Source organism: Eriocheir sinensis, unplaced genomic scaffold (assembly GCF_024679095.1).
Source record: "Eriocheir sinensis breed Jianghai 21 unplaced genomic scaffold, ASM2467909v1 Scaffold24, whole genome shotgun sequence".
Taxonomy (NCBI): domain Eukaryota; kingdom Metazoa; phylum Arthropoda; class Malacostraca; order Decapoda; family Varunidae; genus Eriocheir; species Eriocheir sinensis.
In genome coordinates, this window is record NW_026111543.1 from 1,150,542 (window position 1) to 1,173,041 (window position 22,500).

The 22,500-nt window shown below is 42.9% G+C and overlaps 2 protein-coding genes, 1 long non-coding RNA gene and 1 other non-coding gene across 6 annotated transcripts in view; 2 read left to right on the forward strand and 2 right to left on the reverse strand.

The window, feature by feature from the left end:
* The window catches only part of LOC126991100 (peroxisomal carnitine O-octanoyltransferase-like), a 10,448-nt gene extending 729 nt beyond the window's left edge, over nucleotides 1-9,719 (forward strand). Inside the window, exons 3-16 of the mRNA XM_050849797.1 lie at nucleotides 135-218; nucleotides 537-633; nucleotides 857-937; nucleotides 1,049-1,173; nucleotides 1,883-1,996; nucleotides 2,349-2,450; nucleotides 2,975-3,169; nucleotides 3,603-3,733; nucleotides 4,446-4,569; nucleotides 5,182-5,354; nucleotides 5,783-5,902; nucleotides 6,251-7,343; nucleotides 7,415-7,736; nucleotides 8,140-9,719. Coding sequence (XP_050705754.1) covers nucleotides 135-218; nucleotides 537-633; nucleotides 857-937; nucleotides 1,049-1,173; nucleotides 1,883-1,996; nucleotides 2,349-2,450; nucleotides 2,975-3,169; nucleotides 3,603-3,733; nucleotides 4,446-4,569; nucleotides 5,182-5,354; nucleotides 5,783-5,902; nucleotides 6,251-6,377 — 1,473 coding nt within the window. The 3' untranslated portion in view covers nucleotides 6,378-7,343; nucleotides 7,415-7,736; nucleotides 8,140-9,719. The remainder of the gene's footprint in view (nucleotides 1-134; nucleotides 219-536; nucleotides 634-856; nucleotides 938-1,048; nucleotides 1,174-1,882; nucleotides 1,997-2,348; nucleotides 2,451-2,974; nucleotides 3,170-3,602; nucleotides 3,734-4,445; nucleotides 4,570-5,181; nucleotides 5,355-5,782; nucleotides 5,903-6,250; nucleotides 7,344-7,414; nucleotides 7,737-8,139) is intronic.
* Nucleotides 9,720-10,522: 803 nt separating this feature from the next.
* On the reverse strand, nucleotides 10,523-12,649 carry LOC126991101 (uncharacterized). 2 transcript variants are annotated; one of them, XR_007745172.1, is made up of 4 exons: nucleotides 12,581-12,649; nucleotides 11,375-11,543; nucleotides 10,799-10,873; nucleotides 10,523-10,559 (listed from the first exon to the last, which is right to left on the reverse strand). It is a non-coding gene; the product is annotated as an uncharacterized LOC126991101 (long non-coding RNA). The 2 variants fall into 2 exon arrangements; XR_007745171.1 differs by having other exon boundaries at nucleotides 10,523-10,596.
* Nucleotides 10,993-11,108, reverse strand: LOC126991113 (small nucleolar RNA SNORA77). The gene has a single exon (XR_007745176.1). It is a non-coding gene; the product is annotated as a small nucleolar RNA SNORA77 (small nucleolar RNA).
* Nucleotides 12,650-13,525: 876 nt separating the features above from the next.
* LOC126991106 (vacuolar protein sorting-associated protein 28 homolog) lies at nucleotides 13,526-20,487 on the forward strand. 2 transcript variants are annotated; one of them, XR_007745173.1, is made up of 8 exons: nucleotides 13,526-13,679; nucleotides 14,435-14,498; nucleotides 16,693-16,762; nucleotides 16,957-17,082; nucleotides 17,235-17,336; nucleotides 18,670-18,783; nucleotides 19,117-19,942; nucleotides 20,054-20,487. XR_007745173.1 is itself a non-coding variant. In XM_050849802.1 (7 exons), exons 1-7 carry the CDS (start codon nucleotides 13,646-13,648, stop codon nucleotides 19,267-19,269), a joined length of 663 nt encoding a protein of 220 aa, XP_050705759.1. In that variant the 5' UTR covers nucleotides 13,526-13,645; the 3' UTR covers nucleotides 19,270-20,487. The 2 variants fall into 2 exon arrangements, 1 of the variants encoding a protein (XP_050705759.1); XM_050849802.1 differs by having other exon boundaries at nucleotides 19,117-20,487.
* Nucleotides 20,488-22,500: the final 2,013 nt, after the last annotated feature.

Here is a 22,500-nt window from a genome sequence, read left to right on the forward strand (position 1 = left end):
ATTTGAGTGAGTTATATGAGAGAGAGAGACACACACACACACACACACACACACACACACACACACATACACATACTAACCAACTCTTCTTCTTCCTCCTCCTCCTCCTCCTCCTCCTCTTCCTCTTCCTCCAGTACGGATCGCTCTACCTCTGGGCCTTCCTCCAGTTCAACCAGCTTGTGAGGGAGGAAAGATTTAAGCCACACACTTCAAAGGAGGTAAGGAGAGAGAGAGAGAGAGAGAGAGAGAGAGAGAGAGAGAGAGAGAGAGAGAGAGAGAGAGAGAGAGAGAGAGATGGGGGGGGCAGGAAGGGTAGGAAAGGGAAAGGATAGGAAAGGAAAGGAAAGGAAGGGAAGGGTGAGAGAGAGAGAGAGAGAGAGAGAGAGAGAGAGAGAGAGAGAGAGAGAGAGTTAATGCAATATATATTAATCCTTACTATTATATATGTTCCTTGTTTTCCTCTTCTTCTTCTTCCTTCCATCCTTTCCTTGTCATTCCTATTCTCTCCTTCCTCCCCCCCCCCCCCATCCCCCCAGGGCCGCCCCCTCAGCATGGAACAGTTTCGATGGGTGTTTAACTGTACCCGCATCCCAGGTCAGGACGCGGACAGCCTGCGCTCGACCTTCAGGACCAGTGAGTTGACCTGCGTGCGACCTGACCTGCAACACTGCCCTCTCGTGTCATATCCTGTCCCACCCTTCGTGTACTTTTCCGTATAGTAATTGTGGACATGATATGACAGAAATAATTCATGTGAGATTCTGGAAATACTTGTGTGTACGTTTTTGTGTGTGTGTGTGGATATGTGTGTACTTTTATTTACCTGTGTGCGCGTGTGTGTGTGTGTGTGTTCCAGATGCGGAAGGGGGCTGTCCGCTCCACTTGGTCGTGCTGTGTAAGGGTCACGTGTGGGTCATGCACCCGTGGGACGCCATGGGTGAGTCATCCACACACCCTTCCACCCCACACCCTGATTCCACATACCTCATATATAATAATACTAATAATAATAACAATAGTATTAAACATCATAATTTTTTACCCCCAGGCCAGCCCCTCACCCCCCCAGAGTTGGAATCCCAGCTGGGGGGCATCTGGGATAGGTCCGAGGCGCTGGGACCTGGCCCGGGGGTGGCTGCACTCACCTGTGATACCCGGGATAGGTGGGCTAAGGTAGGCTCGTTAGGGAAGGGAGGGGAGTATGTTATCACTTGAATGTATTGCCTTGGCTGTGTTAATCGTTCTGTAACCTCAAGTTTGATATTAAATGATCTTAGTGTGTTGATAGGTGCTGGATGTTTAAGTATATGACCCTCACGCTCTGCACTACGGAAATGTACTTACTTATACTTAAATCTCACTTATTTAAAATGATATCCTTCCCTTCCCTTCCTTCCTTTCCCTTCTGTCAATCAATGTCTATATGTTTCTCTTTTTGAATCTCTGTCTCTCTCTCTCTCTCATCCCTTCCCTTCCTTTCCATTCCCTTCCTTTCCTTTCCCTTCCTTTCCTTTCTCTTCTCTTCCCATCCCATCCCTTACCTTCTCAATCCATCCCTTCCCTTCCCTTCCCTTCCCTTTCCTTCCCAACCCATCCCATTCTATCCCTTCCCTTCCCAACCCATCCCTTTCCTTCCCAACCCTTCCCTTCCCTTCCCTTCCCATTCCCTTCCCTTCCTTTCCTTCCCTTCCCTTTCCTTCCCTTCCCATCCCATCCCTTCCCTTTCCTTCCCTTCCCATCCCATCCCTTACCTTCTCAACCCATCCCTTCCCTTCCCTTCCCTTCCCTTTCCAACCCATCCCATTCTATCCCTTCCCTTCCCAACCCTTCCCATCCCATCCCTTCCCAATCCAACCCTTCCCTTCCCTTCCCTTCCCTACAGAATCGCGACTGGCTCAAATCTCTCAGTCACACCAACATGAAAAACTTGGACATCATTGAAACATCAGCCTTTGTGTTTGTTCTGGACGAGACCACACCTGATAACTTTGACCAGGTGAGAGAGAGAGAGAGAGAGAGAGAGAGAGAGAGAGAGAGAGAGAGAGAAGGTGAAAGTGTGTATATGGTAAGGAAGGAAGGAAGGAAGGAAGGAAGGAAAGGAAGGAAAAGGAGGAAGGAAGGAAGGAAGGGAATGGAAGGGAAAGCAAGAAAAGGGGAGGGAAGGGAAAGGAAGGGAAAGGAAGGGAAGGGAAGGGAATGGAATGGAAGGGACAGAAAGGGAAGGGAAGGGAAAGGAAAAATTGACAATATTTCTCATTCAAGACCTCCTCCTCCTCCTCCTCCTCCTCTTCCTCCTCCACCACTTCCTCCTCCACCTCCTCCTCCTTCTTCTCCTCCTCCTCCTCCAGCTGGTGTGGGAGGGGCTGTGTGGTGACCCTGCCAATCGCTGGGCGGACAAATCCCTCTCGGCAATATTGACACGGAACGGATTTGGAGTTATGAACAATGATGTGAGTATGAGAGAGAGAGAGAGAGAGAGAGAGAGAGAGAGAGAGAGAGAGAGAGAGAGAGAGAGAGAGAGAGGGGGGAGGGAGGGAGATTGTGTGTGTGTCTGGGAGAGAGAGAATTTGTGTGTGTGTATGTGTGTGTGTGAAATAGAAAGAGAGAGAGAGAGAGAGAGAGAATGAGAACGAGCATTTTAGAGAGAGAGAGAGAGAGAGAATGAGCATTTTAGAGAGAGAGAGAGAGAGAGAGAGAGAGAGAGAGAGAGAGAGAGAGAGAGAGAGAGAGAGAGAGAGAGAGAGAGAGAGAGAGAGAGAGAGAGAGAGAGAGAGAGAGAGAGAGAGAGAGAGAATGAGAGAGAGAGAGAGAGAGAGAGAGAATGAGCGTTTTAGAGAGAGAGAGAGAGAGAGAGAGAGAGAGAGAGAGAGAGAGAGAGAGAGAGAGAGAGAGAGAGAATGAGAGTTTTTCGAGAGACTAAACAGATTCTCCTCATAACCTTCTTCCTCCTCCTCCTCCTCCTCCTCCCCCCCAGCATACCCCATACGATGCCATGGTCTCGGTGGTCATGGGGCACTACCAGCACCTCCTCCTGACCCACATGGGGGGCCGCGGGGGGGGGCCGGGGGGGGTACGGGGTGGGCTGACTCCCCCGGCCCGCCTGACCTTTGACCTCGACCGGAAGACCCTGGGGGCTGTCGAGGTGGCCAAACGGACCAGCCGGGAGTTTGTGAGTATGGGGGGACGGGGGGAGGGGTGGGGGGTGGGGGGGGGGTGATGGCTGTGTGTGTGTGTGTGTGTTGAATTTGTGATATATATAAAAATGTGTTTGTTTGTTTTTAATGTTTTCTTTTTTTGTCCTCTCTCTCTCTCTCTCTCTCTCTCTCTCTCTCTCTCTCTCTCTCCCCATATATATCTCTCTCTATCTATCTCTCTCTCTCTCTGTCCTTCCCTTCCCTTCCCTTCCTTCTCTTTCCTTCCTTCCTCCACCTCCTCCTCCCCCTCGTCCCTTCCTTCCTTCCTTCCCTCTTCCTCCTCTTCCGTTCCCTTCCCTTCCTTCCTCCCTTCCTCTCTCTCCATATCTCTCCCTGTCCTTCCATTCCCTTCCTTCCCTCCTCCTCCTCCTCTTCCCTTCCTCCTCCTCCTCCTCCTCCTCCTCCCAGACCAGTGACGTTGTTGCCCGGCCCTTCTTCTTCCGAGAATATGGCCGGGAATTCCTTCGGCCCCACAACCTTCACCCAGACTCCTACGTACAGATGGCCCTTCAGCTGACCTTCCTGAGGGTGCATGGGAGGTACGGAGGAGGAGGAGGAGGAGGAGGAGGAGGAGGAGGAGGGGTATGGTAGTGCTTGGTTAGGAAGGGAAGAGAAGGAGGAGGAGGATTAGTTGTGTTAAAAGAAGGAAGGGAAGGAGGAGGAGGAGGAGGAGGAGGAGGAGGAGGAGGGGTATGGTAGTGCTTGGTTAGGTAAGGAGGAGGAGGAGGAGGAGGAGGAGGAGGAGGTAGTGTTTGGTTAGGTAAGGAAGGAGGAGGAGGAGGAGGAGGAGGAGGAGGAGGGGTATGGTAGTGCTTGGTTAGGTAAGGAAGAGGAGGAGGAGGAGGAGGAGTTGTGTAAGAAGATAGAAGGGAAGAAGAGGAGGAGGAGGAGGAAGAGAGAAGAGAAGAAGGAGGAGAGATATTTATGTTTTAAGATTGTAATATGGAAGAGAAGGAGGAAGAGGAGGAGGAAGAAGAAGAGGAGGAGTAAAACTAATCTTCCTCTTCCTCTCTCACACACAAACTAATTTTCTTCCTCCTCCTCCTCCTCCTTCCCTTCTCTTCCCTTCCTTTCCCTTCCTCTTCCTTCCCTTCCTCTCCCTTTCCCTTCCCTTCCCTTCCCTTCCTTCTCTCTCTCTCCCCCTTCCCTTCCATTCCTTTCCCTTCCCTTCTCTTCCCTTCCTCTCCCTTCCCTTCCTCTCTCTCTCCCTTCCCTTCCCTTCCTCCTCCTCCTCCTCCTCCTCCTCCTCAGACCAGCTCCGACCTACGAGACAGCCTCCACCCGCCAGTTCTACCACGGAAGGACAGAAACGATCCGCTCCTGTACTACCGAGGCGGTTGACTGGGCCTCTACCATGCTCAACCAGAAGGCAACGGTTAGTAGTAGTAGTAGTAGTAGTAGTAGTAGTAGTAGTAGTAGTGGTATTATTTTGAAATAGTATATATATATTTTTTTTTCTTAATTTCTCCTTTTTTTCTTCTCCTCCTCCTCTTCTTCTTCTTCTTCTTCTTCTTCTCCTCCCTTCCTCCTCCTCCTCCTCTCCTCTCCTCTCCCTTTCCTAAAATACCTCTTACTAATCTTCTTTCTCTCTCTCTCTCCTCCTCCTCCCTTCTTTCTCTCCCTTCCTTCCTCCTCCCTTTCCCTACATCTCCCTTCCTTTCCTCCTCTCCTCCTCCCTTCCTTCCCTTCTCTCTCTCCTCCTCCTCCTCCTCCTCCCTTTCCTAAACTATCTCTTCCTTCCTTCCTTCCTCCTCCTCCTCCTCTTCCTTCCTCTTCCTTCCTCCTCCTCCTCCTCCCTTTCCTAAACTATCTCTTCCTTCCTTCCTTCTCCTCCTCCTCCTCCCTTCTTTCTCTCCCTTCCTTCCTCCTCCCTTTCCCTACACCTCCCTTCCTTTCCTTCTCTCTCTCCTCCTCCTCTTCCTTCCTCCTCCTCCTCCTCCTCCTCCCTTTCCTAAACCATCTCTTCCCTCCTCCTCCTCCTCCTCAGACCTCCGAGAAGCGCCACAAGCTCATCACTGCTATCGAGAAACACAACTCCCTCAGAGGCCTTTGCGAAAACAACCATGGAGTGGATCGACACCTATTTGGTCTCTATATCATCGCGCTGGAGGCCGGGGAGGAGGTGCCGGGCCTGTTCACGGACCCTGCCTATGTTAAGAGGTGCGTAGGGGTGCGTGGGGGGGTGTGGGAAGGGAAGGGAGGGGAGGGATAGTGTTTGTGTGTGTGTGTGTTGGGTTAGGTTAGGGAGGGATGGGAAGGGAAGGGAGAGGAAGGACAGGGAAGGGAAGGACAGGGAGAGGAAAGGAAGGAAAGGGAAGGGAAGGGAAGGACAGGGAGAGGAAGGGAAGGACAGGGAGAGGAAGGGAAGGGAAGGACAGGGAGAGGAAGGGAAGGGAAGGGAAGGGAAGGAAAGGGAGAGGAAGGGAAGGGAAGGGAAGGGAAGGGAAATGAAGGGAAGGAAAGGAATGGAGAAAAGTATAGAAAACATCAAGAGAGAGAGAGAGAGAGAGAGAGAGAGAGAGAGAGAGAGAGAGACTCCACTAATTCCGTCTATCATCAAACCACTAATCTCTCCATTCTCGCCACAGTGGTGGAGGCGGGAACTTCCACTTATCCACCAGTACTGTGGGCTATACCCCTGTCTTTGGGGGCGTGGCGGCCATGACCAAGGACGGATATGGATGCTTCTACAACATGCTGGGTGACAGGTGTGTAGCGGGTGTGTGGGGCGGATGGCGGGTGTGTGGGTGATAACTTAAATTTCTCTCTCAGCGATCAGACATTTTCCATTCAACCTCCTCTGGCTGGTCACCCGTTTCCTCCCCCCTTCACCCATGTCCTCACCCTTCACCCGTCTCCTCCCTGTGTGTGTGTGATGGATGAGCGATTGATGGGTTGATTTCTATAAGCGATCAGACCTTTTCCATTGAACCTCCTTCCCTGACGAGCCATTTCTCTCCCTCTCTCTCTCTCTTGCTGGTCATCCATCTCCTCTCCCCCTTCACCCATGTCGTCACCCATCTCCCTCCCCTTTCACCCGTCTCCTCCTCCCACAGATTCACCTTCTTCATAAGTCACTACAAGTCATCCACCGTGAGTGACTCTGCCGCATTCACCCGTGCCCTCACCCGGTCGCTACAGGAGATGCGGGCCGTTCTGGAGGCTCCCAAGTCATCCCTCTGAGTCATCCGGGAGTCATGGGGTAGTTGTCAGGTCCAGGAGTCATCGGTATTGGTGGTTGAGTCGCTGGTCTTGAAAAATGTGTGAAAAATTAAGAAAAGTCATCATTTTGAGTCACGAGCGAGTCATTAGTCATCACTCTGAGTCACCAGTCATCAGGAGTCATCAGAGTGAGTCATTAAGTCCAGTAGTCATCAGTTTGTTTGTTCGTTGAGTCACTTAATAGTAACAAAAAGTAGAGTCATCATTGTGAGTCACTAGGAGAGTCATCAGTCATCACTCTGAGTCACTATCAGTCATCAGAGTGAGTCATTAAGTCCAGTAGTCATCAAGTTTTGTTCGTTGAGTCACTTAATAGTAACAAAAAGTAGAGTCATCATTGTGAGTCACTAGGAGAGTCATCAGTCATCACTCTGAGTCACCAGCAGTCATCAGAGTTATTAAGTCCAGGAGTCATCGATATTCCTTGTTGAGTCACCAAAATGGAAAAAAAAGTCATCATTTTGAGTCACTAGGAGAGTCATCAGTCATCGGAGAGTCATAAGGTCCGTGAGTCATCGATATTGCTTGTTAAAATCACACACAAAAACAAGAAAAATCATCACTCTAAGTAGTCATCAGTGAGTCATCAATGAGTCATTATAGTTCAATAGTCATCACTTTTGTTTGCTAAAGTCACAAAAATATATATACAAGTCATCAATCTGAGTCACTAGCAGAGTCATCAGTTAGTCTGTCGAGTCACCTAATCCAGCAGTCATCCTCTTAGTGGTTAGTCATCGCTCTGAGTCACCAAACAGTTTTCAAAGTCATCAGTCAGTCCGTTGAGTCACCCTATTAGTCGTCAGTCATCGCTCTGAGTCACCAAACAGTTTTCAAAGTCATCAGTCAGTCCGTTGAGTCACCAAGTCATCGCTCTGAGTCACCAAACAGTTTTCAAAGTCATCAGCCAGTCCGTTGAGTCACCAAGTCATCGCTCTGAGTCACCAAACAGTTTTCAGTCATCAGTCAGTCCGTTGAGTCACCCTATTAGTCGTCAGTCATCGCTCTGAGTCACCAAACAGTTTTCAAAGTCATCAGTCTGTCCGTTGAGTCACCAAGTCATCGCTGAGTCACCAAACAGTTTTCAGAGTCATCAGTCATCAATGTTTTTCTATTTCAACATTTGTCTTTGGTTAGTAATTCAGATATTAGGCCTATTGTAAGTTATTTTCTTTTAAGTATATATTTAAAATTTTTGTTCTGAAGTATAACATGTATTTTAATAAGTTTTCATATATATAACTCTTGTTCAATGTTCTTTTAATCTCTAGTATATATTTTAATTATTTTTCTCGAGAATATATTCAAATTTTTTTCTCAGTAGTATTTTAAAAAATGCTAATTTTAAGACATTAGGTGCATCAATGACCTGACCTTCCTCACTTGTATTTTAAAAACTAACTTTAGGAACATGTATTTTAATAAGTTTTCATATATATAACTCTTGTTCAATGTTCTTTTAATCTCTAGTATATATTTTAATTATTTTTCTCGAGAATATATTCAATTATTTTTTCTCAGTAGTATTTTAAAAAACGCTAATTTTAAGACATTAGGTGCATCAATGACATGACCTTCCTCACTTTGATTTTAACAACTAACTTTAGGAACATGTATTTTAATAAGTTTTCATATATATAACTCTTGTTCAATGTTCTTTTAATCTCTAGTATATATTTTAATTATTTTTCTCGAGTATATATATTCAAATTTTTTTTCTCAGTAGTATTTTAAAAAACGCTAATTTTAAGACATTAGGTGCATCAATGACCTGACCTTCCTCACTTGTATTTTAAAAACTAACATTAGGACATCAGGTTCACATAAACGACCTGACCTTTTCACCGCAACCCGCCACAAGGTCAGGTCGCCTTCATGTTATACAGGCCTATGGTGTTTCTGGTATTAATTCAGCTTCTTTTAAATATTTCCTGTTTTTTTGATTCTCTGTAAAACGCAAAGGAGAGAAATTGATTGAAGTGTAACATATGTGTGTCTGGCTTGCACACACACACACACACACACTCACACGCACTCACACACTCTTGTTATGTAGCTTTGTAGTGCTGTTCTGTAATGTTAAGAACAGACTAAGCACTTTCGGGTTTTAAATTGTCCGCTATCAGTAAGCTTGGGTGATTTGCACGGAAGGCGGAAGATTGGGTTTTAAATCGATCTATAATTCACAATCTTCTAAGGATATATCGGACTTCTATTTCCTTCTCTTCTCCTAAGTCCCATCCGCTATCAATAAGCTTGGGTGATTTGCAGGGAAGGTGGAAGATTGGGTTTAAAATCGATGTATAATCCTCAATCTTCTAAGGGCATGAAAATAGGGATATCGGATTTCAATTTCCTTCTCTCCTCCTAAGTCCCATCCGCTATCAGTAAGCTTGGGTGATTTACAGGAAAAGCGGAACATTGGGTTTAAAATCGATGTATAATCCTCAATCTTCTAAGGGCATGAAAATAGGGACATATCGGATTTCAATTTCCTTCTCTCCTCCCAAGTCCCATCCGCTATCAGTAAGCTTGGATGATTTGCAGGGAAGGCGGATCATTTGATAGATAACCAACCCCAATTCAACTGTTCCGACACACTTTCTATGAGGGGTTACGTGAATCCTTGTGGTCTTAATAGGCAGGGCTGGGTATGAAAATGCTCGTAAATAATTAGACCCAATTTTAAGACATTTTTACGAGGAGTTTTTGAATTGTTGTGGTTTTAAAAGGCAAGGCAGTAAAGTTTAGGGAGACTTAGGAAGCACTACAGCCCTTTCTGCCTTCAATGTCCGCTCTTGAAGCATGGTGTCCCTTCCCTTCCATCCGCTGTCCACTCTTGAGGCGCCAACGATGTCCCTCCCCTTCCCTGTCCACTCAAATGCCCGTAAACAATTCTAGAACCTTTAAAAACACATTGATGCAAAAATTATCCGAATCCTTTAAGTTTTATCAATATTCCCCTCCCTTCCCTGCCCACTCAAATGCCCGTAAACAATTCTATACCCTTATAAAACACATTGATGCAAAAATTATCCGAATTCTTGAAGTTTTATCAATGTTCCCTTTCCTTCCCTGCCCACTCAATTGATCTTTAACAATTCTATACCCTTTAAAAACACATTGATGCGAAAATTACCCAATTCTCGACATTTCATCAATATCTTTCACCCCCAAAGCGCTCGGTCAAATGTTATTGCTAGTCTGTTTGTTACCCATAGAACACGACAATGCAATTAGATTATAAGACATTCTATACAGTTTTTCCAAGCCAAGGAGAGAAATAAAGCTTAAAAAATCAAATAGTGTTTTTTTATTATTTCTCAAAGGTCATAACTGGTACAGGTGTGTGGAGGTGCCTCGTTAGCAGACATCACCTGTGCGGAAGAGAGCAGACATTAGGAGAAGGAAAAAAGTATATAAAAATGTGATATACCAAATGTTTTAACTTATTTCAGAAAAGATTAAGCCAATTAGCTCTCATGGGGGTAGAGTGGAGAATCTGTCATCATCAGTAAGTGTGGTAGACATTAATTAGGACAGGTGAAGGTGTGGGTTTGTGTACCTGTGGTGGTCATCTCGTTAGTGTGCCTGGGAGCCTCTGCGCACCTGAGGAGAAGGAAGAGACCTCATTAGCAACCATCACCTGTGTAAGAGAAATGTCAGATATGGAAGATGAGAAATATATATAAAAAATGAAGGTATTTATTGATATTTTTCCACTTATTTCAGAAAAGATTAAGCCAATTAGCTCTCATGGCTGTAGAGTGTAGAAGCTGTCATCATTAATAAGTGTGTATACATCAATGGCCTTCATTAAAACATCATTAGTGAAGGTGTGTGTGCGTACCTGTGCCAGCGTTCTAATTAAGTGTGCTGGGCAGGTGAGGGGCAGCCAGCACACCTGAGGAGAAGGAAGACACCTCAACCATCACCAAAATTACAGGTGTAGAAGATTAAAATATATACAAAAATTAAGGTATATATTGATTTTTTCCACTTATTTCAGAAAAGATTCTCATGGCTGTAGAGTGTAGAAGCTGTCATCATTAATAAGTGTGTATACATCAATGGCCTTCATTAAAACATCATTAGTGAAGGTGTGTGTAATTGTGCTGGGCAGGTGAGGGGCAGCCAGCACACCTGAGGAGAAGGAAGACACCTCGTTAGCAACCATCACCTGTGTAGAAAAAATTACAGGTGTAGAAGATTAAAATATATACAAAAATTAAGGTATATATTGATTTTTTTCCACTTATTTCAGAAAAGATTAAGCCAATTAGCTCTCATGGCTGTAGAGTGTAGAAGCTGTCATCATTAATAAGTGTGTATACATCAATGGCCTTCATTAATACATCATTAGTAAAGGTGTGTGTGCGTACCTGTGCCAGCGTTGTGGTTAAGTGTGCCGGGGAGCTGGGCCGGGCAGGTGAGGGGGAGCACCAGGCAGCCACCACCTGAGGAGACCACAAGGATTAAATCACTTCTGCTGCAGGGAAACCATTAACACATAACAGATGTCTCCCCTGTGTGTGTGTGTGTGTGTGTGTGTGTGTGTGTGTAGCAGCACATTAAAACCAGCGCCCCACTGTGGGTGCGCCAGTAGCTATGGTGCTGCCCCCCGGTGAGGGTTAGTCTGGCACACCGTAAAAGTACCACACCCCATGGAGGGGGGGCACAGAGTGGGTGTGCCGCCCTCACACCACCTAGCAGGGCCCTGCCCCCTGTTTTATAACCAGGCCCAATCACCCCATGGGAAGGGGCTGAGCCCCATCATGTAGCCAATGCATCAAGAAATTAAAATAAACATGATGAACACTGTGACAAGACCACGTTGAAAAACAAACTCACCAATCAGTGACGCTAATAATCAGGTAAAACTAACCCTCACACATGTGTTGGTACTTAACAATATTACCAACAGATACATGTTACTAACAATGTCCCCGGGCACACACCTTGGCGGGGAGGCCGGGACACCTCAGCCTGGCAGGGGAGGTGGAGGGGTCACCTGCCCCAGGTTAATCAGCAGGTCATGGGGTTGGCACCTGTACAGGTGCCCTGCGCATCATAGATCCAGATCCAGATCTGCCCGGGTCACCCATCAGGCAGCCGGGTGTGTTCCGCCTGTGTGGAGAGGGAAGGCTTGTGTTTCATGGGTGGATGGAAGACATGGTGGAATAAAACCAAAACTAATAATAATGATCTAACATTATCTGTATGGGGCCGTGTGACCACCGGGCCATGGGGGGCCTGGCGGGGCATATGGGCAACACTTTGCTCTGCGAAGCACTCAGCACCGGGCAGGGATGCCAGCCCCGGACAGTGACTCTAGCCTTCGCAACACACACTTAAATTACTACCTACCTTACTTATTACTACCAACACTTCATTTACACTAACAAGATTTTAAGTGAGCACATGTTAAAAGATTTTGGAAGTAGAAAACCACTTATAAGTAAATTTTGTACTTAGAAAGTGTAAAATCATCCTCACTGAGACCTTATAAGTGTGTCATAGCAAGTAAAGTGAAATACAAGGAATTACTTAAATACTTATAAGGTCATTTACATGTTAAAATACTTATATGAAACCACATGTGATTTAAAAAAAAGAGTATCTTACTTACATGTGGCTTATAAGTAAGAATCAGACACGTTTCCTGCACTTACCACACTTAAATGGACCTTATAAGTATGAAATGGACTTGCACTTAAATACTTATAAGTGTAGGAGTTAAAATACTTATAAAAACCACGTGATTTATGAAAGTGAGTTAATCTTACTTACTTACGTGGCTTATAAGTAAGAATCAGACACTTTTCCTACACCTACTTCAATACTTATAAGACCCTGTAGTTAAAATACTTATACGAAACAACGTGATTTAAGAAAGTGAGTTAATCTTTCTTACTTATACGTGGCTTATAAGTAAGGATCAGACACTTTTCCTACACTTACAAGCACTTAAATGGACCTTGTAAGTATGAAATGGCGTGGTTGCCCTAAAACAATCCACTTAGAAACACTTATAAATCTCCTAAAGTATACAACGTAGCGGGTAAATAGTGAAACATATATACTTGCAATACACTTAGGAACACTTATAAAGTTATTTAAGTAAGGGATGGCGTGTTAAGTAGGAGATATAAGGCGATAATTACCGGAGGCTTCAAGGGAGGAGTGTCCGCCATGCCGTGGTCGAGGAAGGAGGCCGAGGAGATACGAGCTTATCATTATTTTGGTTTGTATTAATGGAGGTTTGTATTAATTAAGTGTAGTTTTAAATGTTATTAATTATTTTGAGTATTATTAAGTATTTTTAGGGGAGTTTGAGTTAGTTTTAATTAGTTATATACTCAAAATGTGATATGGTGGGGTTGTTTTGCTGTTTTGGGGTTATATTAATACGGTTTTGAATGTGATTAATTAAGATAAGTATTTTCTAAGTATTTTGGGTTTTTAAAATGAGTTAATTACCTAAAAAAATGTGAAATATAGATGTTTTTTTTTTACTCTACAGGGCTACACAAAAAACTCATGATCATCCACTCCACTTTATCTACCATTTATTCCCATACCAAATAAATAGATTGACTTATTACTTAATTCATATATGTATTGTACTCTTTTCTTTGTATATTAATTACTATCATATCGGTAATTAGACTTGTGGGATAATTAAGTAAAGGTTTGGTGAGTCCGTAGATTTTTGTGCACTCTGTAAGTCTCACTCAGTCGCTACAGGGTTACACAAAAAATACATGTCCACCCACTCACCTTTTTTTACCCTATATTTTTACACAGAATGAATACGTTGATTTATTACTTCCGTCATATATTTATTGCATCATTAACGTTTTATATTAATAACTAGATGATCAGTAATTAGACTTCAGGGAGAAATAAATGAGGTCATAATAGGTATATATTATTTTGGTGCACTCTGTAATTCTCTGTTTATGACTAATGGCGGACAAATTCGGCTAAAAATATTAATTGCCGTCTATTAACGCCATAAAGTACAATAAACACCACACCAATGATACTAATTATACTTATTCTTCCTTTTGAATAATTATCATAGCCTAAATAAGGAGGAAATACGTGAAATAACCGAAAAAACTGGCGCCGAATCCTCCTCCTCAGCCCTCCCTGTGTCAACAAGGGAGAGAGAGAGGGAGAGAATTTCGTCATTTTTCCTCCGTTTCCTCCATTATTCCTCCAAGATGTTCGCGGGACTTTCCTCCAACAACACCCAGGGTAAGGAGACGCCGGGGGGAAGGGAGGGAACACTGGGGGAAGGGAGGAAAGGGAGAGGAAGAAGGAAAGGAAGGGAGAGGGAGAGGAAGGGAAGGGAGAGATAGAGAAGGAGAAGGGAAGGAAGAAGAAGGGAGAGGAAGGGAAGGAAGGGAGAAAAAGGAGAAGGGAGAGGAAGGAAAGGAAGGAAGAGAAAGAGAAGGAAAGGAAGGGAGAGAAAGAGAAAGAGAAGGAAAGGAAGGGAGAGAAAGAGAAGGAGAAGAAAGGAAGGGAGAGAAAGAGAAGGAGAAGGAAAGGAAGGGAGAGAAAAAGGAGAAGGAAAGGAAGGGAGAGGAAGATAAGGAAGGGAGAAAAAGGAGAAGGGAGAGGAAGGGAAGGGAGGGAGAGAATGAAAGGAAGGGAGAGAAAGAGAAGGAAAGGAAGGGAGAGAAAGAGAAGGAGAAGGAAAGGAAGGGAGAGAAAGAGAAGGAGAAGGAAAGGAAGGGAGAGGAAGAAGGAAGATAAGGAAGGGAGAAAAAAGAGAAGGAAGAGGGAGGAGAGGAAGGAGAAAGATTGAGAGAAGGAAATAAAGGAAGGGAGGAAGATTAATTATGACTAAAGATGGGAGGAGAGGAAGGGAGGGAATGGAGAGAAAAGACAAAGAAAGGGAGGAATAATTTATATGTAAAAGAAAGAATATCAATAGTAAAACCCTTAAATAATGTACATCAATAAGTTTTGTCTATAATAATTGTCTAATGTAACCTTCTCCCCCACAGACCACAATAGGCCTGAACTCTACGAGGAGGTCAAGCTGTACACCAATGCCAGGGAGAGGGAAAAGTGAGTCTGTAGTAGTAGTAGTAGTAGTAGTAGTAGTAGTAGTAGTAGTAGTATGTGACAGAGGTTTGATACATATATACATACTTGTTTTAATATTAACAACTCAACATTAAAAATACAATTGAAGGAAAACTGCACAATAATTTTAACTTACCAATCTCTTAAACACTAACAATAACAATGAAAAATACAATTGAAGGAAAACTAACCATAATTTTAACTTACCAATCTCTTAAACACTAACAATAACAATGAAAAATACAATTGAAGGAAAACTAACCATAATTTTAACTTACCAATCTCTTAAACACTAACAATAACAATGAAAAATACAATTGAAGGAAAACTACACGATAATTTTAACTTACCAATCTCTTAAACACTAACAATAACAATGAAAAATACAATTGAAGGAAAACTAACCATAATTTTAACTTGCCAATCTCTTAAACACTAACAATGATAATGAAAAATACAATTGAAGGAAAACTAACCATAATTTTAACTTGCCAATCTCTTAAACACTAACAATAACAATGAAAAATACAATTGAAGGAAAACTGCACAATAATTTTAACTTACCAATCTCTTAAACACTAACAATAACAATGAAAAATACAATTGAAGGAATGTACAATAATTTTAACTTACCAATCTCTTAAACACTAACAATAACAATGAAAAATACAATTGAAGGAAAACTGCACAATAATTTTAACTTACCAATCTCTTAAACACTAACAATTACAATGAAAAATACAATTGAAGGAAAACTAACCATAATTTTAACTTACCAATCTCTTAAACACTAACAATAACAATGAAAAATACAATTGAAGGAAAACTAACCATAATTTTAACTTACCAATCTCTTAAACACTAACAATAACAATGAAATATACAATTGAAGGAAAACTAACCATAATTTTAACTTACCAATCTCTTAAACACTAACAATAACAATGAAAAATACAATTGAAGGAAAACTAACCATAATTTTAACTTACCAATCTCTTAAACACTAACAATAACAATGAAAAATACAATTGAAGGAAAACTAACCATAATTTTAACTTACCAATCTCTTAAACACTAACAATAACAATGAAAAATACAATTGAAGGAAAACTAACCATAATTTTAACTTACCAATCCCTTAAACACTAACAATAACAATGAAAAATACAATTGAAGGAAAACTACACAATAATTTCAACTTACCAATCTCTTAAACACTAACAATAACAATGAAAAATACAATTGAAGGAAAACTGTACAATAATTTTAACTTGCCAATCTCTTAAACACTAACAATAACAATGAAAAATACAATTGAAGGAAAACTAACCATAATTTTAACTTACCAATCTCTTAAACACTAACAATAACAATGAAAAATACAATTGAAGGAAAACTAACCATAATTTTAACTTACCAATCTCTTAAACACTAACAGTAACAATGAAAAATACAATTGAAGGAAAACTGCACAATAATTTTAACTTGCCAATCTCTTAAACACTTACAATAACAATGAAAAATACAATTGAAGGAAAACTAACCATAATTTTAACTTGCCAATCTCTTAAACACTTACAATAACAATGAAAAATACAATTGAAGGAAAACTAACCATAATTTTAACTTACCAATCTCTTAAACACTAACAATAACAATGAAAAATACAATTGAAGGAAAACTAACCATAATTTTAACTTACCAATCTCTTAAACACTTACAATAACAATGAAAAATACAATTGAAGGAAAACTAACCATAATTTTAACTTACCAATCTCTTAAACACTAACAATGACAATGAAAAATACAATTGAAGGAAAACTACACAATAATTTTAACTTACCAATCTCTTAAACACTAACAATAATAATGAAAAATACAATTGAAGGAAAACTAACCATAATTTTAACTTACCAATCTCTTAAACACTAACAATAACAATGAAAAATACAATTGAAGGAAAACTAACCATAATTTTAACTTGCCAATCTCTTAAACACTAACAATAACAATGAAAAATACAATTGAAGGAAAACTGCACAATAATTTTAACTTACCAATCTCTTAAACACTAACAATAACAATGAAAAATACAATTGAAGGAAAACTGCACAATAATTTTAACTTACCAATCTCTTAAACAATAATAATGATAATAATTCTAACTCTTTCAGGTACGACAACCTTGCGGAGCTGTACGCTGTGATGAACACCCTCCAGAGCCTTGAGAAGATGTACATTAAGGTGCGCGGACAGGGGAGACTAAGCTAAACAGGGGGGGGGAGAAAGACCAAAAAATCCCTATTAGACTTAGACCTTGTGAGGGTGAGATTAGGGGGAACGGGAGAGGGACAAAGGTTAGGTCCACTTAGGTTAAAAGGAGAGTGGGGTGATGTCAGGTTTGGTTGTATCTGTTAATGACCTCTCACCCCCCCCAGGACGTGGTGCCCCCCAAGGAGTACACAGCCTGGTGCAGCAAGCTTTTGGTACAGTACAAGGCGGCCTTCAAACTGGTGCAATGTGAGGAGTGCCCAAGCGTGGAGGCTTTCGTCAAAAAGTACAAGGTGCGTGGGCAGGGCAGGGCAACATAATCATGATAACGTCCGTGTGTAAACAATCATGTAAAAAATAAACTAATGAAAATAAATATCGTCAACATTTTCCTATGATGATAACTCCCTTCCCCCCTCCTCCCCCCCCTCCTCCCCCCCTCCAGCTGGACTGCCCGGCCGCCCTGGACCGCATCCGTGAGGACCGCCCCATCACCATCAAGGACGATAAGGGCAACACAAGCAAGTGCATCGCTGACATCGTATCCGTGAGTCCGCGTAACATATGTCTTCCGGCAACACTAAGATGGATATTTTTAAGATTATTTGTGTTGTCGGGTGATCATGACTTCACTTTCCCAGCCTTGTGATGTAGCCCTCTCCTTCCCCTCCCATTGTTCCTCACTGCCATGGACAAGCTGGGTCTGGGCATCATATATTTCCCCTCCCATTGTTCCTCACTGCCATGGACAAGCTGGGTCTGGGCATCATATATTTCCCCTCCCATTGTTCCTCACTGCCATGGACAAGCTGGGTCTGGGCATCATATATTTCCCCTCCCATTGTTCCTCACAGCCATGGACAAGCTGCTTCTGGGCATCATGTATTTCCCCTACCATTGTTCCTCACTGCCATGGACAAGCTGGGTCTGGGCATCATGTATTTCCCCTCCCATTGTTCCTCACTGCCATGGACAAGCTGGGTCTGGGCATCATATATTTCCCCTCCCATTGTTCCTCACTGGCAATATATTCTCTGTATTTATGTATTTTTATTATAGTTTCCCTTTTTTGTGCCCTTGACCTCCATCTTTTGTGGTAAAAAAAATCACTTCCATTCTCCCTCCCAGCTAATCGAGAGAGCCCGGGTTCGATTCCCGGGCGTAGTGGAAAAGTTTGGGTGTGTTTTCTGATACCCTACGCCCCTGTCCACCCAGCAGTGAATGGGTACCAGGTATTAATCGGGGGTTGTGTCCCGTCTCCTGGGGTCTGTTCCCTTCTCCTATAATTCCTTCCCCTTCTGTCTCTCTCCGGCATATGATCACAGATGTTGCGCCCACTAAACGAAACTTTCCAACTGTTCCCTTCTCCTATAATTCCTTCCCCTTCTGTCTCTCTCCGGCATATGACCACAGATGTTGCGCCGACTAAACGAAACTTTCCAACTGTTCCCTTCTCCTATAATTCCTTCCCCTTCTGTCTCTCTCCAGCTTATGACCACAGATGTTGCGCCGACTAAACAAAACTTTCCAACTGTTCCCTTCTCCTTTAATTCCTTCCCCTTCTGTCTCTCTCCGGCATATGACCACAGATGTTGCGCCGACTGAATGAAACTTTCCAACTGTTCCCTTCTCCTATAATTCCTTCCCCTTCTGTCTCTCTCCGGCATATGACCACAGATGTTGCGCTGCCCACTAAACGAAACTTTCCAACTGTTCCCTTCTCCTATAATTCCTTCCCTTCTGTCTCTCTCCGGCATATGACCACAGATGTTGCGCCCACTAAACAAAACTTTCCTTCTTTCCCCTTCTGTCTCTCTCCGGCATATGACCACAGATGTTGCGCTGCCCACTAAACAAAACTTTCCATCTTCTCCCCACAGCTGTTCATCACGGTCATGGACAAGCTCCGTCTGGGCATCAACGCCAACGATGAGCTGCAGCCTGACCTCAAGGACCTGCACGACAATATGACCAGACTCTCCCTCATCCCACAGGTCAGCTCTGGGGGGTACCGGGAAACTTAAGGGGATATCCTTGATGATAAGGTCGAATTTCCATGATATACAAATTATCATACATTATTATAGACCTACTTTAGAGGCATGTCAGGGGGCTGTTGTAGGCTGTCTGTTAGATGTTTAACCCCTTCACTCCGGCAACACTGATGGATTAAATATTCAAAAAAAATCTATATACTGTAGTTTCTATCCTAAGGTTATCGGAACCAGTATAATGTATCTTAATGTATCCCAATGTATCTTAAGCTCACCTAAACTAATACTATGTGTCCTAATCTATCCCCCCCCTCCCCCCCCCCCTCTTTGCAGGACTTTGAGGGTCGGGTCAAGGTCAAAGAGTGGATCAACACCTTGGAGGGGATGACAGCTGACGAGACACTTTCCGAGACACAGGTCCGACAGGTAATCTTTGACCTGGAGAGTGCTTACAACGCATTCAACCGTCTCCTGCAACACACCTGAGGGGCGACGGGTGTGTGGCGGGTGTGGGGCGGGTGTGGGAGGGTGAGCAGATTTAGGAGAGGCATGTTAAGTGTGATAGAGAGAGAGATATGCAGGTTTGGAATGACTTGGCAGGTGTGTGGAAGCTGGGGAAGTGTGTGTCAGGTGTGGGGCGGGTGAGCGGGTGCAGGAGGAGTGTGTTAAGTGCGAGAGAGAGAGAGAGATATGCAGGTTTGTAATGATTTGGCAGGTGTGTGGAAGCTGGAGCAGTGTGTCAGGTGTGTGTGAGAGAGATTCGTGGGTGTTTGCAGGTGTGGAAATATGTGTAGATGTGTAATTACCAGGTTTGGGTATGTGCTGGAAGGTGTGTAAGTGTGTTTTCAGGTGTGTGGAGACTGGAGAGTGAGAGATATATGCAGGTGTGTGGGAGAGAGCCATGTGGAGGGATAGAAGGCCTGTGGAGGTGTGGAACGGGTTTGGAAGAGGTGTGTGAGAGAGATTTGCAGGTGTGTGTGTGTGTGTGTGTGTTTTCATATGTGGAAAAAATGCCAAAACCAGGTGTGTAAGTGTGTGTTAAATTGCTTTCAGGTGTGTAGTTAGCAGGTGTGGGTGTGTTTGAAGGTGTGTAAAAGGCCCTGCAGGTGTGGACAGATGTGTGGAAAGCTTGTCAGGTGTGTGGGAGAGAGATATGCAGGTGTGAGTGTGTTGGGAGGTGTGTAAGTGTGTTTTCAGGTGTGTAGAAGGCCCTGCAGGTGTGGACAGATGTGTGGAAGGCTTGGCAGGTGTGTGAGAGAGATATATACAGGTGTGTGGGAGAGACTGAAGTTGAAAAATGATAAAAAAGTGCAGATGTGTGATTAGCAGGTGTGGAAGGATAATTTCAGGTGTGTACATGTGTTAAAAAAAAGTATATTTAGCAGGTTTGGAGGAGAGGCAGGTGTGTGTGAGTGAATTTCAGGTGTGTAAAGAGAGAGACAGATGTGTAAGTGTGTGATTAACAGGTTTGGAAGTGCATGCAGGTGTGTAAGGCTTGATTTCAGGTGTGGAAAGAGAGACAAAACTGTGTAGATGTGGAATTTGCAGGTGTGTGTGTGTGTGTGTGTGTAATATAACATCTATTGCAATCTATATAAATCTATGTAATCTATTTGAAGACATCTATTATATTAAACCTTTCCAATTGTTATTATTATTTGTATTTCTCTTTTTGTATAAGTAAGTAAATATATATAAAGTTAATTGTTGTTTTAATAAGAGGAGGAAGAGGAGGAGGAAATTGTATAAGGAAGAGGAGAGAAGAAATTGTATTAGGAAGAAGAGGAAGAAGAAGAGGAGGAGGAAATTGTATAAGGTAGAAGAAGAGGAAGAGAAGGAGGAGGAAGAAGAGGAAATTGTATAAGGAGGAAGAGGAGGAAGAAGAATGGAGGAAAGAGAGAGAGGAGGAGGAATGGAGGAAAGAGAGAGAGGAGGAGGAATGGAGAGAGAGAAAAAAAAAAGAAATGGAGAGAGAAAGAGAAAAATGAGTAGGAATGGAGAGAGAGAGAGAGAGAAGGTTGACAGGGGTGATTCTTGACGCTATGCAACTATAAATAAGAATAAAAAAAAAGTAAATAATATAAATCAAGCAAAAACAAACATATACAAACACTAAAATAAATAAATAAACATAACAATAATAAACACGAGGGGGATACGAGCGCAAAGAAATCGACCCGGGTAGGACAAATCTCCCTTATGTGTCATGGCGGCCTCTTATTTTACCTTATTTTGCCTCAGTGCCGCGTCATAAAAGTGCCACAATCACCAGGAACAAGCGCCAGTGCCTCAATGACCTTCTGGCACCATTAAAACACCGTGACGAGTGAGTGTTTGGCTTTAATTCGTGTTTTAATGTTTGTTTACATTTGACACGGGAAGGGTCATGGAGGGATTTTTTGTATATTTGTTTTTTGGGGTTTGTGTGTGTCTCTGAGGTGTTTTATGGGTATGGGTGTGTTGTTTTATGTGTCTAGTTGTTTCTGTGTGGTTAAAACAGCGGGTGGAGTGTGTGTTGTGTGTTTTAATGGTGTTTTATGTGCAGTGTTTACGTTTCGAAGGGGGGACTTGCATGTTTTTTCGCTGTCCCAAATATTTTTTTTCTGGTATTTAATTGTGTCTCTAAGGTGTTTTATGGGTATGGATGTGTTGTTTAATGTGTCTAGTTGTTTCTGTGTGGTTAAAACAGCGGGTGGAGTGTGTTTTGTGTGTTTTAATGGTGTTTTATGATGTATTTTTTAAAGTTTCGAAGGGGTAACTTGCACATTTTCTCGCCTCTCCCAAGTTATCATTTTTGGAATGTGTGTGTGTCTCTGAGGTGTTTTATGGGTGTGGATGTGTTGTTTTATGTGTCTAGTTGATTCTGTGTGGTTAAAACAGCCGATGGAGTGTGTTTTGTGTGTTTTAATGGTGTTTTATGATGTATTTTTTTAAAGTTTCGAAGGGGTAACTTGCACATTTTCTCGCCTTTCCCAAGTTATCAGTTTTTAGGGTTTGTGTGTGTCTCTGAGGTGTTTTATGGGTATGGGTGTGTTGTTTAATGTGTCTAGTTGTTTCTGTGTGGTTAAAACAGCCGGTGGAGTGTGTGTTGTGTGTTTTAATGGTGTTTTACGAGTTTCTTTTTAACGTTTCGAAGGGGTGACTCGCACATTTTCTCGCTCTCCAAAGTTATCATTTTTTAGGGTTTGTGTGTGTCTCTGAGGTGTTTTATGGGTGTGGATGTGTTGTTTTATGTGTCTAGTTGTTTCTGTGTGGTTAAAACAGCGGGTGGAGTGTGTGTTGTGTGTTTTAATGGTGTTTTTCGAGGCTGTGTTTACGTTTCGAAGGGGTGACTTGCACATTTTCTCGCTGTCCCTAATAATTTTTTTCTGGATATTATTTTGGGCTAATGTTGAGGAATGTAATATTGGCGTTAATATTACACTCTCGCGAAGGTAATACCCACACCTTGGAGTCTTCTGTGGGCCCTGAATACAACAATGACCTCCGGGAAAATAGAACAATTTGATGTTATGATACAACACGTGGAAACACAAGGGAATAGCTTTGAGGGGGGGGAGCCTCTCATTAGGGGGACGAGGATACGCATATCAACAGTGTCCATCTTTTTGTTGTTGTTTTCTTCAAGTTAGGGGCTTCGTGGTGCAGTGGTTAGCACACTCAGCTCAACCGAGAGAGCCCGGGTTCGATTTCCGGGCGTAGTGGAAAAATTTTGGC